Source organism: Carassius auratus, chromosome 2 (genome assembly GCF_003368295.1).
Source record: "Carassius auratus strain Wakin chromosome 2, ASM336829v1, whole genome shotgun sequence".
Classification (NCBI taxonomy): Eukaryota; Metazoa; Chordata; class Actinopteri; order Cypriniformes; family Cyprinidae; genus Carassius; species Carassius auratus.
Genome location: NC_039244.1, coordinates 23052656 through 23071652, shown reverse-complemented (window position 1 = coordinate 23071652; position 18997 = coordinate 23052656). Strand labels below are relative to the sequence as shown.

General features: G+C 39.7%; 1 protein-coding gene across 3 annotated transcripts; it reads left to right on the top strand.

Annotated features, from left to right (window-relative positions):
- The first annotated feature begins 204 nt into the window (after positions 1–204).
- On the top strand, positions 205–17944 carry LOC113121109 (enhancer of polycomb homolog 1-like). Of its 3 annotated transcripts, XM_026291366.1 has the most exons (16): positions 205–379; positions 1231–1309; positions 8007–8166; positions 8583–8728; positions 10285–10320; positions 11525–11731; positions 11815–11963; positions 12251–12395; positions 12578–12736; positions 12819–12908; positions 12997–13145; positions 14067–14431; positions 14697–14818; positions 15374–15506; positions 15607–15946; positions 16678–17944. In XM_026291366.1, the coding sequence occupies exons 3-16, from the start codon at positions 8067–8069 to the stop codon at positions 16748–16750; spliced, it is 2214 nt and encodes a 737-aa protein (XP_026147151.1). In that variant the 5' UTR covers positions 205–379; positions 1231–1309; positions 8007–8066; the 3' UTR covers positions 16751–17944. The 3 variants fall into 3 exon arrangements, with proteins under 3 accessions (XP_026147151.1, XP_026147136.1, XP_026147144.1); XM_026291351.1 differs by lacking the exons at positions 205–379; positions 1231–1309 and adding an exon at positions 5727–6208; XM_026291359.1 differs by lacking the exons at positions 205–379; positions 1231–1309; positions 10285–10320 and adding an exon at positions 5727–6208.
- Positions 17945–18997: the final 1053 nt, after the last annotated feature.

Sequence of the window (18997 nt, the reverse complement as noted above, 5' to 3'; positions counted from 1 at the left end):
GTCTGCTTACAGCACAATCTGACGCAAGTAACTTCTTTATTTACCCGCTCAATCTTTTAACTGGGTTGCGTTGTCTTCATTTAACCGAGGAGATTCTCTAATCGCTGTGTCGAACGGAAGGCAAAAGGCGAGAGAGAGAGAGAGAGAGAGAGAGAGAGAGAGAGAGAGAGAGAGAGAGAGAGAGAGAGAGAGAGAGAGAGAGAGGGGGAGAGAGAGAGTGAGTGAGTGAGGGCGCGCGCGCGGGAGAGACAGTATGTCTGACGACTGTGCCGTTTGTTTGCCAAACACCACCTAGATGCGTTACACAGTTACGCCGTCTAAACCACTGAAATGTGGCAAATTCAGGACAGCCCCGCGGAGATCAATGGATCTAGAGCTGGTAAGTCCCGACTATCTGCCTGTTTCCCGTTTTTAAAGTGGATTGATCGATTCATGTTTTGATAACATAAGGGTTTGCTGAATGAGCGAGTCCAACTGTGAACTTGGCAGGCGAGCGTCAGCATATTCCCAACATCATTATGCCACATCAGTCCGGAAAATAAACTCAAAATATCTTCCTAAATAAGCTCTGCCTCGATAATGGCACACTTTGATAAAATGTCGGAATTGTGTGATCCCTCGTGAGCTGTTTGGGGTTAAACAAAGCCGAAGGTGCACTTTCGCGCAGGTTAAATATCTGCAGAAGGCTTTGACTGCGGATGACCGCATCATCTCCGCACATTAACTGCGAGTCTACGTGTCAGCCTCTTTAAGAGCTTGCCACGACTCGTTTATTGTCCTGTCAGAGATATATATATATATATATATATATATATATATATATATAGCGTTATATGTTTTTTTTCTTCCCCGTAGTTAGCCAAAACAGGAGCAGCTTTATATGCTCTTCCGCTTCGAGAGCTTCATGAGCGTCCGTTGTTCTTTACTGAGAATCCGGATCGCAGTTACATAATTGTGAACGGTCAAACGGATTTGTGCAAAGCGAGCGAAAATGCGTTATTGTTCAGTGTTTTAACATGGTGGCGCTATTGCAGATCTGTCTTTTATGAATTCAACGTAGGAAACAACAGGCAGCAATGATGCACCTCTTTGTTGGTACAAGAAAGCTGTGTGCATTTGCACTTATGTCATAATTTGGCTGTTGTCCTAGAGATATGCCAGCACCTTCACCCTTGAGGTCAAGAGAGTGGTCATGGTCAGTGTTCATGTTTATGTTCATGTGTGTGACAGGGATGGACGGTGACGGACGGATCGTTACCCCTCTGGAGGGTCAGACGGGCACAGGGGTGTGGGTCTTCTGGGAGCAGAGGTAAACCCACACTTGCACTAGATCATATCTTGGGTGCTTTATCTTAGACAATGCATATAAGAAAATACGCCCTTAAACACATGCGATTACATCATATGTTCTTAATGCATTTTTTTATTTATTTTTTTGCACACTTAAATCTGAATTTTTTTTTGTGCTTAATGTATTGTGGTTTTATGATGTAAGTGCACTGATGTATGAAAGAGAAAGTATAGATGACTGCTTTAGCAGACAGAAGGGGAATGGTGAATGTTTTTGCAGTGAAACGTGATCTTGTGGACATCTCATTACCGCCATGAGGCACTTGTCTCTTTGGTTCTAGTGTTTGAGATTGTGCTGTGATATCATAAAGATAAAGCTGGGGAGAAATCTCCTTTTAAAGGGAAATTTTGGCTTTGTCATCTTTGACCAAGCTTGATTCAAGCTGCAATGCTTCCCTAATGTTACTGTGATAACGGCATCTGTGCTATTGTGCCTCACAGGGCCATGGTGCTACAAACTTAAACATACATATGCCTAACCTATTGATAGAAGTAATTTAACATTTATGCAGCTGTCAAATCATTGTTGGAACTTATTAAAGGAATATTGCTAGTTAAAGGTCCCATGATGTGGATCATTTTCCTTTTTTTGTAATGTTTTTTTTTTATGTTTCCTGAGATATACTCATATTGTTAGTAAGATTTTTACATTAACAATTTAGGAATAAAAGGCATGTTTATCCTGATTTTATCTCTCTGGCTTGAATGCTCTGATTGAAGGGGCGTGTCTGCTGTGAGACTCAGAATAAACGATTGTGATTGGCTGACATCTTTGCATTCGAAATGCATATTACACGTGGAACCCCTCTCAAATACTTTTACTACGTTTTTTTTTCTATTACAGCTGTCGAGATTAATGAATCGTGGAAGTGTTGATTTATAGTATTATTTCGATCTTTTCCCATCACATGAAGCATTGAGTAGACATTAGGGATACACGATCATGATTATTCATGGCCGATATTATGTTTTTACAAGCAAACTGGCTGATTTTTTTATTATTATTATTATTTTTTATTTATTTATTTATTTTTTAATCTTTAAGAAACAAACAAGAAAGAAGGAAAGTGTGCATAAACAAGATGTCTGTTTGGTTTTTAATAGGCCAAACTGGCTATTGAAAACGATAACCTTAACCATCTGAAATTAACGGCAGTACATGCACAGTAAGTAGCCTACATTCAGTACAAACATAGATGGTACAGACATCAGCATTTAGCTTTTGTTTTTGAATTGGGTCGAAACTACATAGAACTGCCCTTGTGTTAAAAGATTAACTGTAACCATGTGAAATTAAAAGCAATAACTGCATAGTTCTACAGTCCAAACAACACAATCAACACACATTCAATAAGATGTTTCTTAATCAGCATTCAGTATTTTAGTTTTTAAATTTGTTTGTTTTTTAAAAGGTCTAATTTTTTATTAAAAATAAGTATGTTATATAAATACATCATTCCAAAATGTTAAACAATGTTGGTGCGAATAAAACAAAGATGCAAAGTGTTTCATTCATCCAATAAAAAAAAAAATTAGGGTAATGATTCACATTTTTTTTTTACTTGAGCCAATGAAAAATAAATAACTATTGTCTCAAGTTAAAAATATAGATGTGAATCATTACCCTAATTTTTTTTTTATTGGATGAATGAAACACTTTGCACTTTTATAAACGCTAAACGCGAGAAGTTGAGCTGAACATCCCTTCACAGGGCACGGACAGGTACAGATAGGCTCATGCAGCTTCAGTGAGCAGGAAAGGCTCTTATTTGAGCGCCAGTACAACAACGGCTGTTCACTTCTTGCTATCTGTGCTTCAGATGTGTAGCTCTGCAATTCCAGTGCTGAACGGCTGCCCTTGTCCTGCGCACAGATTTCGAAATACTTCACACACATGACATAGTGAATGATTACAATGTAGTCTGTGCACGCAGGCTAAAAAAAAAGGCCAAAAACCGGCCGATTGCTAATCGCGTATTTTAAGCAAAAACCATCCAGTTCAGGTTTATGGCCGGTCAACCGGTGCATCCCTAGTAGACAAGAGTCTGTTTATCGCGTGAATGCAGTGATCTCGTCATTATTGCAACACATTTTCTCTTACAAAATGCTTTTACCACAACTAAAAGCAAACACAACATTGACATGAATACAGTAAGAGCTTCGATGTGTAGCATAACAGCATCATTCATTATAACGGCAGTTTGGGCAAGTGAGCAGATATACTCGCGATGTGTGACAGCTCCGAACAAAATAAAGGGAGAGTTCTTTGCTACACATCAGAAATCACTGATCACAGATCAGGCATTAATGAACACTGTTACTCGCGATTTGTTGCGGTGCTGTCGAATCCATATCCACATTGCAGCTGAATGTAAAAAAAAAGAGGAATACATTTTCTCAAAATTCTCGAGGAGGGCAAAGCAGAGAAAGGGGAGGTAACCTTTCCTCTTATGACGACATACGGGGAAGATTCCAAAATGACCCAGGGCTTGGTTTACACCTATCGACATTTCTAGCAACTGGGGGACCATAGATAGGCTAGGGAAACTCATATTAAAGTAAAAAATCCTCATAAAGTGAAATTTTCTTGCCATGGGACCTTTAAATAGGTTACTCTGAAGTGAAATGACTTTAGATCAGTAACACAAATTAGACGTTCACCTAGAAAAGTAATCTCAATTCAGAAGGATGATTGAATAACTTGATAGTTTGGATATCAAATGTGATATTACTTAAAATTAGAGGTGGGCATAGATTAATATTTTTAATCTAGATTAATCTCACTGTGATCTTGAAATTAATCTAGATTAAAATGGCTCATTCGAATTCTGCCGAAGGCATTCGGAATATGTGTGTTACCCAAATAAAATTGACAAACAGTAAGTTAGATAGTCTTCAATGTAAAAATGAAATATACAATCAAACCTACATTTATTCAGACACCTTCATTTCTCACAATATTACAGTTTTGCTATATATATCAAAAATTATATCTGGTTTCTGAATAATTTTTGGTTTGACTCTTTAAACTACAAATAAAAAACAGGCAAGAGCAGTGAGTGATTTTCATTTTCTTGGATTAACATTACAGCAGCCAGTCGCTAAATTAGGCGCGGTCACTTTAAGAGTCCATGAACGCATCAAATATAATACACATCCCATTTTTTTCCTCAACTGTTTACTTTCACTTAAGAAATGACTGACAGTTTTTTCGAGCATAATTTCCAAGGTGGATATTTTGACATATTTGGTATGTATTTGTCGGCACAAGAGCAAAAATAAGCAAATTCGATGTTCTAGTGTTTTGAGACGCCTTTCTCTGAGCGAGCGTGGACACCAGAACACCGTGGTGTTGAATTGGGCTCTTTCACATCTTTTTGTTTGTTCAAACTGCGATTTGCATTTGTTCGTTCAGGAGCAGGAGGAACTTCGAGGTGAACTTCGCAGAAGAGAGCTCGGTTCAGTGTCACTGTCCGTGATACGTGGCTCTCTCTCTCTCGTGCGCACCTAACGGCACACGCTACTCTGTTCAGCTTTTCCGCGTCTAGTTTTGGATGCTTTAATGTTTAAATCGACAAGCGGTACGGCTTAACAACATGTGAGAAAGATAAGCTTTCATGACGATGCGCAGCAGTGGCCCATCAACTGTCCTGAGCATCTTTTTAGGCTGTCCTCAGCGAGTCAGTTATATAAAATATCAAAGTGAAAGTCATCATAGCTTGCTTAGTATAGACCCTGCTCCCAACCCAACTTTGAGAATGGATTAACGGCGATATTTTATTTATCGCCCTATAAGAGTCTCGCGTTAACACAACACGTTAACAGCGATAACGGCCCACCACTACTTAAAATCGTAAAAATTTACAGCAAAATACTCTTGGATGCTGACACGGCATTAAAAAATATACTATACATTTTACAATATGTTTTCATTTAAGAGGTTTCACTGCAATTTCCAAAAGAAAAAAAAATCATTTTTTTTTTTTTTTTTTACTGGGTGATGGATATAGCTACATATTTTAAAAGCAGTCCTTCAAGCATTTTGCAACTTGGAAATTAGTCATAATATTTAATTTCGATGTTACTGTTCAAATGTTACATTGATTTGAAATTATGCATATTTCTATAAGAAATTAATTTGACAGGAAAAGCAGCTCATCTGTCATTGGGTCATCTGCTTTTGCCTTGTGCTGTGAAGGATTTAGCAGAAAAGCACTTGGAAAGCCAAATAGTAACGTTGATTATTTAAGAACGAGCGTCTTTGTCGTCATTCTTCCCATATCGGTTATATTGTATACCTTTGGTGAAAAAAGACTCGTGTTTTTGAAGAGGCGCGCTCTGCTGAAGGTATGGGAGTGGTTTTCACGCGCGCATGCGTCGTAAACCCATGTGGGAATGGCTGATCTGGGATCGGGGGGTTGGGCCGCTGAACACGAGCGGACCGTTAAAGTGTGTTTTTAATGTCCGCCATGTTGGCCATGGCGCACTGAGCCTGGAATCAGGGACCGGAGCGCGCTGGAGACACACACCGAGAGAGAGCGACCCACACCCGGCCTTGCGCTTCCGCTCGCCCCGCCACCTCCACCGAGCGACCCGTGCACTGCTGGACACCGAACCGGCATCATCCATGAGAACTTTAATCGGACCAGTAGGGAACATTAGGGGATCGGATACATTTATGCTGCATCTCGAATTATAAAGAAAAATGAGTAAACTGTCGTTTCGGGCGCGAGCGCTGGACGCTTCCAAGCCTCTCCCCGTCTTCCGTTGCGAGGACCTGCCCGACCTGCACGAATATGCGTCTATTAACCGGGCAGTGCCACAGATGCCCACAGGGATGGAGAAAGAGGAGGAATCGGTACGTTTTATTGCTTAGAGTCATGTATTTTGAAGACAATTTCAGTTTTATTGTCAGAGGCGCGTCCCTTGCTTCTCTGCGCCAGTGTACACAAAATGGCCGCCATTTCTCCTGCAGAAAAGCGTCAAATATGTCGCTACCGTCCGAGACGGACGAGGTTTAGTATTTTGGGCCCAAACGTTAGAGGTTTTACTCTACTAATATAATCTCGGATGTAATTATTACGCAGTATTTTTGTCTCTAGATGGTTTACGGAGTACAAAGGAGTCACGTGACCACGGGTAACGCCACCATTTTGTTGATTATCTTGTGGCTCCGTGTGGGTGCAGTACAGCGGGCTGACATGAGGGGGCGCCCTCTACTCCCTCACATATACAGCGATCACCAATTAACACTCAGAAAAACAATCTGTGTGCAGTGTTCTCATATTTGAATGGTCCAAAATCTCATTTTTTTATTTTTTTAAAATAGCCTTAAGGTTCACTGAGAATAGTTGTCATGTCAATTGAGGCATTAGTTTATTTTTAATCGGATGTGTATCTAATAAAGGTACTAAATGAAAAGCATTACATTTATGTGCATTGTGAACGGCATTAGAGAATGCATATCTGAATTGACAGAGGAAGCCTATCTGGCCCTACCAGTCTGTTTGGGTGTATGCAGTGATGCGTTTGACCGGTGCAGGGGCGCACGAGGCCTTGTTTGTTTTCTCAACACTGACAACTGGAGCTCTTGACAGCTGCCTGCATTTCATCTGTACATCCACATCATTCAAGCAAACATTGTGCACATATCTCATGAAATACAGTCTTCTGGGTGTTTTTGTGTTTTGTTTTTTTGCAGCTACTAAGGTTGTCTTATAGTTGAGATCCATTCAAATTAAATTGATTTTTTTTTTTTTTCCTGTGTATTTCTGTATCTGTTTTTCCTTTGTGATTTGAATGCATAAACACAAATCAGTGTTTTAAACTTAATTGTGCTTGTTTCACATATCTGTGATTGTAAAGCATTTCTAAAATGAGTCGGAGTGAATGCAGCTCTGATAATGTGTGCAGATGTGCGAGGGTAAATGCAGTAAACATGTCTGTCTAGAAGCGTTGGTGTGAGAATACTTTCAGCTTTCTGGGACAGGTGTGGAGCAATACTCTCTCTGGTGTTTGTGTGTGAGACGCTGGAGTAAAGATGCCCCCGTCCCACTCTAAAGAGTCTTATGATATGCTAATAAAGTGGTCTCTGGGGGTCGGAGTGACCACGGCCTGTCAAATGATGCTTTGGTGGGGTTTTTATACTTCAGGGACCAACATTAGTGTTGATCTGTGGATTTTTAATGCTGGATGATAATAAGTCTGTGATGAGGCTTTCATTACAGTTCACATCATTATATATCATTATAACAATCCATGTTTTATGTACATTACCCCATGTTTACATGCAGTAAAATAGAGGTCAGTGTCTGCCGTCTGGGATTGTTTTAGGAGCACGTGTAATTGTTTGTGCCAGTGTTTTGGTTGGGTTTGCATCCGACCGATCCGGTTCTGCTGTGTCAGGAGTTTGCTTGTTGTCAGCTAGGCTTCAGTCGCAGAAGTCATTTAGTACAGTCTGTATCGGTTTTGACGTTTTTAGAAGTAGGAGCTTATTTAATGTGCTGACAATGAACTGTGATGTTTGACCGTTTGCATATTAAAGCGTCTTCCCCCTTTTAGACTGCTACTTCTCACATCCACCCAAAGCCCACACAAACTAGCACTCGATTCGTTGCAATTGAACTTAATCTGTGTGTGTGTGTGTGTGTGTGTAGGAACACCATCTCCAGCGGGCCATCTCTGCTCAGCAGGTGTACGGGGAGAAGAGGGACAACATGGTGATTCCCGTCCCAGAGGCTGAGAGCAACATCGCTTACTATGAGTCCCTCTATCCGGGGGACTTCAGGATGCCCAAACAGCTCATTCACATACAGCGTGAGTCATTCTGCCTTCATCCAGATCATGCATCTCATTCAGATTGAGGACTTGAGGTGTCCTTCATGCCTTTTACAATTGACATTACTGAGCTGTGACTGGAATACAGATACATTTGAATGGTTGTTAATGGAGAAAGATGCTATTTACAAGTTTAACATCCTAAACCATGTTGATGGGTCAGACAAACAGATAGCCCCAAACTCATGTAATTGGTGTCAGTGTTGCAATGTCCGCTCAAACCAATTTGGTGTTGCAATAGTCACAGAAATCGCGTGTTGCACCTATAATGACTCTACATGGTTTGTAGCCTGCTGTGAAACTTGGTTTATCGTGGTTTTGGTTCACAGCGAAACAGTTCTAACGGTTTTTGTTTTGTTTTTTTGTGCTCCCCACACTGGTCTTTTGACGTACAGCATTCAGTCTTGACACAGAACAGCCGGATTATGACCTGGACTCTGAGGACGAGACATTTGTAAATAAACTGAAGAAGAAGATGGATGTGGGAGCCCTGCAGTTTGAAGAGATGATCGACCGGCTGGAGAAAGGCAGTGGACAGCAGGTACCAGAGACGGGCACAATTGGGAATAGTCAGAAGAATTGGATTTTAGTCGTGGTTGAGCTTGGGTTTTTTTTATGGTTGTTTTGGTGCTGATCTGTACTGTTAAGGTGGATTTTAGAGATGCACCGATTGCAATTTTCTTGGCCAATTCCAAATATTTTATTTTATTTTTTTTTGCCAGTGTGACCTCCCGATACCGATTTTTGCTGATTTCGATTTTCGTTCTAAGAACTATAATTGACATGCATATACAAACAAAAACTTTTTTTTTCTAATGCAAAAAATTATTTTAACTGAGCTTTCACATCAAATTTCAATTAATTTAGCTAGAATAAGACGCTGTGCAGTTGCTACGATTCAGCTTAAATCAACAAACTTTCTTTCCACTGCAGGGGAAACATCAGCTGCAGCTGAAGTGGTGTTAGATGCCTTTACAAAGACTGTTTAATGAAGCTGAGAGGTGCCATAAATGAATTTGCACTGCAAAATTGTAGATTAATAAGTAGTTTTAAGTTTAATGTTTTAAGTACTTTTTTTTGCATAAAAATAAGAAATGTTGGGGAAAATGCAATGATACTTTTAAATATGAAACCAAACCACCAGTACGTGGTGACACATGGCTGTTTTAATGAGTGAGTCATTTATTCAGCCGATTCATTCAAATCTTAATGAATGGTTCTCTGAATCATTGACACACTCGATTCGGTCTGAAACTTGGATTCATTTAGTAACAAAACAGTTACTAAATGACCTGTAAAGCTCGGATACAACAGTTCTGCTCCGGCTTTAATTGGAATGATTTTCGTCAGTGAAATTGAACAAAAGCAGTCGATATTGTGTTTTAAAATGTAAGCCACTTAATTCTAACTTGTTTATTGAGCTACTACTGTATAAAATCAGTGTCACATTGCAGTCATGCTGATATTCAGGAAAACATCTTGGTCGTGTCATGTTGCTTATCTATATAATACAAACATATTTTTTTTTCTAACACCGACAGTATACATGTGCTGTTGCGCTCATTTGTTTTGATTTCTGCACATGACACACACACACACGCTATGTGAGCCATATCTGGCATGACATAAATCCATCATCAGTCTCCGTTTACACTGAATGCAGTGAAATCATTCTTCTTCTAAAAATCTTGTTGGCCAAGTTTCAGTGCTTCTCTAGTTATTTTTGCCAATTGATTACATTTTTTTAATCAGGCTTCTTTTCCTGTCAGGCAAGTAAAATGATCTCTCTTGGCCCAGACAAGCATTAATCGAGCTGGTGATTCCCCCATGGTTTACTTTGAACCTACACATATTATAAATTGCGAACTCTGTGTTTTCTCCACTCACAGTGAAGAACTTGCATGTCGATGATATATTTGCATGCAGATGTGAGCATAGCTGTGATGTCACAACGGTCCCAGGCCAGTCGATCGGTGCATCTCTAGTGGATTTTATTTAATGATTGCTCTGTAAAAACAATAATAGAGTATAAATAGCAGGTAGCTTTATATATATTCAAAAAATTTTTTTACATTTGCACGTTTGTTCATTTGACAGATGGTTTTATCCAAAGCAACTTGCATTGCATTGAAGGTATACGTTTTATCAGTCTATGCATTCCCTTGAAGTTGAACCCGTGACCGTGGCTTTGCTAGTGCAATGCTTTGCAGTTTAGACTCGAAGACTGCTTTGACTTGATAACATTCTCAGATAAGGGTGTAGCAGTAACATGTTTTGCTTGGTACTAAGTATATTAAATAAGTATAAGTTTTAATGAATGAAGAGTTTCCTAGCCTGCACTAGTGTGTTTCTGTTCTGTTCTGCAGCTGGTTTATGGGTAAATTTATAGCTATGTAGCGTTTAAGATTAGTCATAGACTGATGTATGGACCAGGACAACTGATGAGCAGTTATTAATCCGTTCTGATCTGTTGTCAGCCTCATGAATGTTTATTCAAATAGAGCGAGAGGGGGTGACCTGTGACTCTTGTTGTTTGAACTGAATCATGACTCATGACCATTGCTGTCACCACCACATTCTGCCTTGAACTACAGTTCAAAAGTTTGGGTTCAGTTATATTTTTAAAGTCCTTTACCAAGGACACGGTAGTAATTTAAAATTATTTTAACGAATTTTAGTATTTTAACAATATTATAATGTAATTGATGTTATGGCATTGCTTATTTTTCAGCGTAATTACACTACTCTTGAGTTTCATATGATCCTTCGGGTCTTTCTTTTTTTTAAAATCTTTTTTATTTTTATCAGTGCTGAAAACAGTGCAGCTTAATATTTTTATGGAAACTGTATTGCATGCGTTTTTAGATTTTTCATTGGTGTTTTTTTTTCTTATGAAAGCTATATTCACCAAAAGTCTTTACTGTCATTTTTGATCAATTTAATTTTCCCTTGCTGAATGAAAGTTTTCAACAAAATCTTACTGACTCCAAACTATTGAACATTTATGTTAATCAAGCTGACTAACATAATTGATTTGACATGCTTTGACATGACCTGAATGTTATATTAGCATCTACGCCAACAACGTTTATTGTATGCAGTGCACACTTTTTTTATTGAATGGTTTGTGAATGGCTGTCACTGGTTTTATTCTCATAGTTGTGTTGTGAACTTCAGTTATAACAATTTTTAATAATCACAAAAAGTGTTAAAAATGTCTGTTTATCATAGTTGAGGAGAGGCTAGTAAAACTGCCAGCAGGACAGGTGAAAATGTGACCAGGTCTGTTAGGCTGTTATCTTGATTTTTATTTTTTCTCTCTCTCTCTTTCTCGTAGCCGGTGTCTCTGCAGGAGGCCAAACTCTTGTTGAAGGAGGATGATGAGCTGATAAAGGAAGTGTTTGAGTACTGGAGCAGGAAGAGGAAAGCATGTCAGAGCGGCTCTCTCATTCCTGTGGTCAAACAGGAGAAGCGTGACGGCTCCAGCACCAGTGACCCATACGTGGCCTTCAGGCGCAGGACGGAGAAGATGCAGACACGGAAAGTAAGAGGGCACCACTCGGCTACGAATTGGCTCCGCTTATGTAATGACAAGAGAAATAAACTGCACGTTATCTTTATGCACAGAATCGTAAGAATGATGAAGCTTCTTATGAGAAGATGCTGAAGCTGCGCAGAGACCTGAGCCGAGCCGTCACCATCCTAGAGATGATCAAGAGACGAGAGAAGAGCAAACGAGAGCTGCTGCACCTCACACTGGAGATCGTAGAGAAGAGGTACGGGTGAACATCACGCATTTTGTCATAGGAGTTCCCATCTAATTGGCTTTTACTTTCTCAGATGTCCAGACCTGGTAAAGTCATGGATATTTCGGAAATTCCCATTTTCAGCAATTCAGTTGTAGCAGTGCCTAAAATGCTTTAGTGCACCTAAAAAATAAAAACAAGATTTAATTATTTTAATAGTTATAGAAACCTGGGAAAATGTATGGAAATTGATTTGTTGTGGGTTGTTTGGCACAGGAGTGTGTATCGTTTAAGCTCATTGGTGTGTGTGTGTGTAGGAACAGCATGGCTGATTTCGGAGGAGAGGTGATGGCTGAGGTTCTGGCTCAGAGAGCTCTGGAGAAACCAGTCATCCCTCTGATCCCAATCACTAACAGCAACCAGTACAGACACACAGAGCATGACCGGGACTACAAGATCAAGGTACACACACTCCTATCATCGTTTGTCTGGCCAAAACATACTTACAAGTACACAGGTGCTGTGTTTTATATTAGAATATTGTTTCATTTAATTAGTATTTTTGTTCATTCCTGGTTTTGTTCACATGCGCCAAAAAAAATGAATACGCCTCATGTTGGTTTGTTTCTTGTGTTTGGCTGTAGATGGATAAACCAGAGGTTGTGCGGCAGAAACGGAAGTATGAGAAGAAGGCCAAGCCATCGCCGTTGGCAGGCTCCTCCCATTCTGGCCCGGCAGTCTTCAACACTAAAGACCTCAATCAGTATGACTTTCCCAGCTCAGACGATGAGCCCTACTCACAGGTACACATGTTCAGTAACCGAGACGTTCATGGGAATCATATTCTGCTTTCTCTCGTCTTCACACTCTCTGTTGTTTCCTTAGATGCTCTCTGGCTCTTCAGAGGTTGAGGAGGAGAACGATCCGGATGGTGTGTTTGGGTTCAGGAGGAGAACAGGCTGTCAATATCATGCTGTACGTTGTGAAGCATCCTGATATGCATGAGTTAGAGTGAGTCAAGGCTGGATGTTATTAGTAATGATTCTGTATGGTTTTGTCAAAGGCGCGTTCGGGACCCGTGGGCGGTTGGCCCTGGTCGGACCCTGTCGAGGGCGGACTAGCAGATGTGCGATATCGCTATTCTCTCACCACGCTCACAGTGCCACGGCGGTGTTTGGGGTTAGCACGCCGACGAGTGGGCAGAGGGGGCAGGTGAGTCAGGAACTGCTGTTAATTTGGGTTTTTTTCTGCAAATGTTTTTTGATATGCCAGTAATTGTGGTTTTATTCAGTAAATTTGAATTTTTGTTTGCGGACTTTGCACAGCAAGTAATGTGATTTCAGTATATTTGCAATTAACTGTGCATATTGAAATTGGTAACTTAACAAGTTTTATTTTCTGCGGGGAAAAAAGTCCTCCAATTAAGATATTACATTGCTTTGACCATAATTACATATTTTATAATTAGTTGGGAAATGCAAGTAAATTCGATTTGTTTTCATGAAATAGGCAAGGCAAGTTTATTTATATAGCACATTTCGTACTCCATGGTAATTCAAAGTGCTTTACATAAAATAAAGTAAAATAATCATGAAAAAAATTATAAGCAATTTGAAAACTTTTAAAATGATTAAAACATTTAAAAACAAATATGCAATTTGATTAGTTTTTTTTTATTTATTTTTTTAGCAAATGTATTTGTAGTACTTTTTACAATTAAAATTATATGCTTCAATTCATTTGATCTTGGCAAATACATTGATTTTAATTTAGACAATTTGCTGTGCAAATACAAATTCATTTCAGTTAATTTTGTGAATAATTTTACATAATGGCAGTTATCAATTTGTATTACTATTATTAAAGAGATTTAATTGCGAAAGCGAAATTCTTCAGCAAATACTATGCAGTTATTTGTGATAAAAAATGTTGTTTAATTATTGGCATATCACATGATTCATTCAGTGTCATATACTATTATGCATTTGGCAGACGCTTTTATCCAAAGTGACCTGCTGTGCATTCAGGCTATACAATTTTTTTTTTACCTGTATGTAAGCATTTCTGAAATATTTAACCCATGTTATTAACTCACTGTGCAACATAATTTTCTGAATTCTCTCACATTTGTAGGGTTTTATTGGACCGAGCCTACTCTGAATGCGATACTGTGTATCATGGGCTGGACCCAGATTCCCCCACATTCCCATCGTTGTCTCCCACCCAGCAGCCCAGCACGGATACCTCACACACCAGCACAGATACCTCTGGCCCCTCCTCCACCTCACCAGACCTCACACAAATCCTGCTCAATATCAAAGCCTGTCGCTGGAGGCATTTCAAGCCTCGGACGGCACCGCCAGACGACCCCGACAATCCTGAGCACTGGTCTGCCCGGAGACCCCGCCGCGGCTTCCTCATCCGCCCCATCAGCACGCTCCAGACACAGAGAGGCCCCGGCTCCTCCACCAAACCACGCGTCCCTCCTCCCACACCGGGTGAGTCCACTGATGCCAAATACTTACTGAGTCTAGCTCACTCTAAATGTATATTTTGTCTAGTTTTAATAAGTTAACAAGTTGCTTTCAAAGGTGTTTGTAAACCACATCTGAGTCGGAAACCATTTACAAGACTTTTCTATTCCAGAGTACCCCTTATGAAAATGTACGCATTTTTTGTTGGTCTAATGTGATGTTTGCAAATCGTGAAATGAGCAGTTAACATGAACCTGCTTTGTGATGTCCTATCCCTGTGCTCCTGCAGCGGTCACCACGGAGCAGTACCAGCAACACCAGGAGCAGCTGGCACTGATGCAGAAACAGCAGCTTGAACAGGTTCAGCTCCAGCAGCAGGCCGGCAGCGCAGCCATCACTAACAACCCCCAGGTGAGCCTTCTGGGTCCATTAAACCTGGAAACTTTACTAGTGCCTCGCTTCGTCATGTTGCTGTGTGTCTTGAGTAAGAATTTATGTTGATGTGCTTTCTAATTTCAATTGAAAGATTTGTTCTCATTGTTAGTAATACATGGGATAATGTTTTAAGGCTTGTTTTGGTTATTAATCATGAGCATACAGTCTATCTTCATTGTCTGAGGACACATTGTTTTGGATTACTAATGCAATGGCAAAGACATTTGTTCCCAAAATACTTTTGCTGTTTAAGGACCCTTAAATCTCATGTTAATCTTGAGTACCTATAGAGTAGTACTGCTTCCTTCATATATCCACAAAGATTATAAAAGCAGTAACAAGGTCAAGGTGTGGTGGCACACCAATGACAAAACCCATAATGTAGCACAACCTCTGTTGATCAAATAAAATATCCTTTAATATGCTGTTTTCAAGGAGAATGAAGTCTGTACAACTGAACCGATTTCCTTTTACTGATCTGCTGTTACAGTTGTATAATTTCCTGATGTGTTTTTTTGTTTTCGATCTCAGAGTTTGGTGTCAAAGACGATAGATGCTGCCAGTGCTCAGTTTGCTGCCTCTGCACTAATGACTCCTGACCAGCTGATGGCGCTCAAGAGCAAAGAGGAGGGAGTTGGCGTCAATGGAGTCGTCTCAGCCTCAGGTTGGTCTTTTCAAACTACATGCTTTCACTATTACTAATAGTTCTGTATCCCCATACAGTGAATTCTGTTCTGATGAGTTTTCATCGTTTGACTCCTCAGGTGTCTATAAGAGCTTACATCACACGAGCTCTGCAGTGTCCTCCATCCTTCCTTCTGCCGCCCCTACCTCCACCTCTTCCCCCTCCCCTGCTGCCACCACCACTAACAATGGAACCTCCTCGGCCAATCATCACGTCGGCACGTCTGGCCCCGCCCCTGGTCAAGCGCTGATGGGCGGGGCCGTGAGAGTGAGCGTCCCTTCACCAGCAGGGACCTTGAGTGTGCGCCAGCTGCAGCGTCAGCTCACTGTTCCCGCCTCTGCCCTGAAACTCGCTGCCAACGCCAACAGACCCATCCCAAAAGTCACCCCAGGGTCAACTACCCTCGACATGGGGCCCAGGTGAGTACCAGTGTGCCGTCAAATGAATATTCCTGGTTAAACAGAAATTAAAAGTACCACGTGTCATTTACAAGAGAGAAGTATTAAAGAGAAAGTTCACCCCAAAATGAAAATGTACTCATTTACTCACCCTCCACTTGTTAATTTCTTCTGCTGAACATACACAAAACAAATATTTTTTCCATAGTTTGGAAGTCCTTGGCTTCCGAGAGCAGTCTGATAACTTAAAACACAAACATATACACCAATACAATAATTTGTGTTTGTGTTTATTTAATATTATAGGTCAACCAAAATGCAGATTCTTCAGATTTTTATTTGATTGTCATATTATACTCATTTGAAGTTAATCTTCATAATTAAACAGTTGGCAAGTGTAACCTTTAGCAAATCAAAATATCAATTATTAATATTTTCAAACCTTTGCAGTTTCACTTGGAAAAACGAAGTTACTTTTTGTTTTGTTTTTTCGGAATTTTTTTTTTTCTTCTAAGTCTATATGTTGGCTATGAGGTATAGCATGATCTTAATCCTGATTGCAAAATGGATTGTATTGCATTAGAAGAATAAAAATGATTCCAAACACTTTCATGTTCACTCTGTAAGCTCTAGTACTACCGTTTGTTTCTTCAGTAGCTGTTTTTATTCTTCAGTGGTGATATGTCAGACTGAAGTAAGCGTTTGAATTCGAGGTCTCCTAATAAGCTGATTTCATTGAATTTGTCTTGTAGGGAAAATCACGATCAAGAGAAGCCTCCATTGAACAGTTTGACAGACAACACTGTCGCCATGGAGGTCACGTAGCCCCGCCCCCTCAAGCGTTCTCAATCGGGGCGTCTCCTTTAGGTGCTATGCATCGTAGCGACGCTGTTTCCGTGGCAGCCGTTGGGACTTAATTGCAATGCTCATCTTTTTTGTTTTCGTCTTTTTCCAAAATTTTGTTACTGTTAAGATCTCAACATCTGTAAATTATGAAAAATGGAAAATATTCTATGTACATACATATTTGTAATACCACCCCCCCTTGTATATAACATTACTTGAATACAGAAATTGTTCATTTGTGATGTTTTGCACTTGGGAAAAAAAAATCCGGAAAAAAAAAAACCCTGCGATTTTCGTAGTGTGCGTGTGTGTTGGAGATTGTGAATGTTCAATTGTTTGTGAGACTGTATCTGAATGTATGTCACATGCATGGTGGAAAACCTGCTGTTTTATCTATTTATTGTGAGGTGTTTACAGGTTTCTTTGTTTTCCCCCCTTTAAATTCTAAAAAAAATCTTTTTTTATATATACACTGTAACCTCCTGGGTTTCTGTGCAGTGTGTGTGTGCGTGTGCGTGTGTGTGGCTAATGCAGTTGTATGTGAACATCTCTTGTTGGAAAAAAAGCAGCAGGGGTTCATCTGTCTATGTCTCTCTCTCGTGGCTGCTCCCACTCAAGCACTATTTTATTTTTTTTGTTTGTTTAAATCAATGCTGCTTTTGTATGATTTCTGAGTCTTTTTTTCTGGAATCAGAGAACCTTTTTCACTTGGGGTTTGTGAAACTTAAGTGGGATTATTTTTTATTACCTCTGTTTTTGATGACTGATTGTACGTCCCCTGTGTTATGGAGCGAGTCTGTTATTTGTGCGTAACATTAGTTCATAAGGGAGAGGACTCAGTGACATCTCAGTATGTTTCTTTATCATCATCATTCCACTTTATATGAAAACAAGGAAAACGAACAAAAAAGGGACATTGTGTTTCCTGTAAGACTTCATGGTGGCACCCGTGCTGTGGGTCCAGCATGAGCTCTCTTCTGTGAAGAGGATGGTACCTCACAAGGCTACTCGTAGTTGTTGTTTGTATGTACCACAATCTGAATGCCCGTTCCAATGGCATCATCTATCTTTGAGGTGTTTTTTTTAGTCCCACCTGGAAGAATGAATAATTAAAAGAAAAAACGTATATGACAAATGTTTAATAAACCCAGGGCATTAAGTGTTTGACCAGCACAACTCTTTCTGTGTCATTTGTTTGGGATTTGTGGAGGGGGATGCCTGAAGACATTGGCACGTTAGAACAAGTATTTGTAGTGATGAGATGATTTTAGTCATTTCTAGCAGTGAATGAAGGGGTATCATGTCGATCACAAGTGCAGTATGGAGTACCTCAAGGCTCAGTACCAGGGCTGCTACTCTTCACGCTTTATATGTTACCCTTGGGAGATATCATCAGGAAACATGTTCACTTTCACTCTTATGCTGATGATACTCCCCTCTATATTTCTTCACGGCCCGATGAAACACACCAATTTGAAAACTAATGGAATGCATAGTCAATATGCAAAACTGGATGAGGAAGAGGAGTTAATTATAGGACCTAAAAACTCTGCATGTATTAGAACACTGTCTAAGACTTGATGGCTGCTCTGTCAGTTCTTCGTCATCAGTTAGGAACCTAGGTGTGCTATTTGATTGCAATCTTTCCTTAGCCACGTTTCTAGCATTTGTAAAACTGCATTTTTCCATCTCAAAAATATATCTAAATTACGGCCTATGCTCTCAATGTCAACGGCAGAAATGTTAATCCATGCATTTATGACCTCAAGGTTTAGATTATTGTATTGCTTTATTGGGTGGTTGTTCTGCACGCTTAGTAAACAAACTACAGCTAGTCCAAAATGCAGCAGCAAGAGTTCTTACTAGAACCAGGAATTATGACCATATTAGCCCGGTCCTGTCAACATGTGAGATAAATGTGAGATATTCTTTAGAAAATGTTGCCAAGTTATTCTCCCATTATTACACTTCTTTTTTTCATTATGGTTTGCCCAAAGAACACTTTAATATGCAAACCAGATGCAATGTATAGAATACCAAATGACATTTTACACACATATTCCATAGAGTACAGTAGTATATCAAATCATTGTTATATCTTACATAGTTGAGAATCATCTTTGTACAAAGTTTGGCTAAAAATAACCTGAAAAAAAAAAAATTGGTAAATGAAAAATGTAAACGTTGTTTTTGCCTATACATATCTTTTCATATCTATTTTTTAAA

Excerpts from the sequence above, each read along its gene's own strand:
- LOC113121109 (XM_026291351.1), top strand. The coding sequence starts at position 6,056 with ATGAGTAAACTGTCGTTTCGGGCGCGAGCGCTGGACGCTTCCAAGCCT. Across the intron at positions 8,167-8,582 it reads ACAGCTCATTCACATACAGC|CATTCAGTCTTGACACAGAA; the intron begins GTGAGTCATTCT and ends TTTGACGTACAG. Across the intron at positions 10,321-11,524 it reads CAACTTGCATTGCATTGAAG|CCGGTGTCTCTGCAGGAGGC; the intron begins GTATACGTTTTA and ends TCTTTCTCGTAG.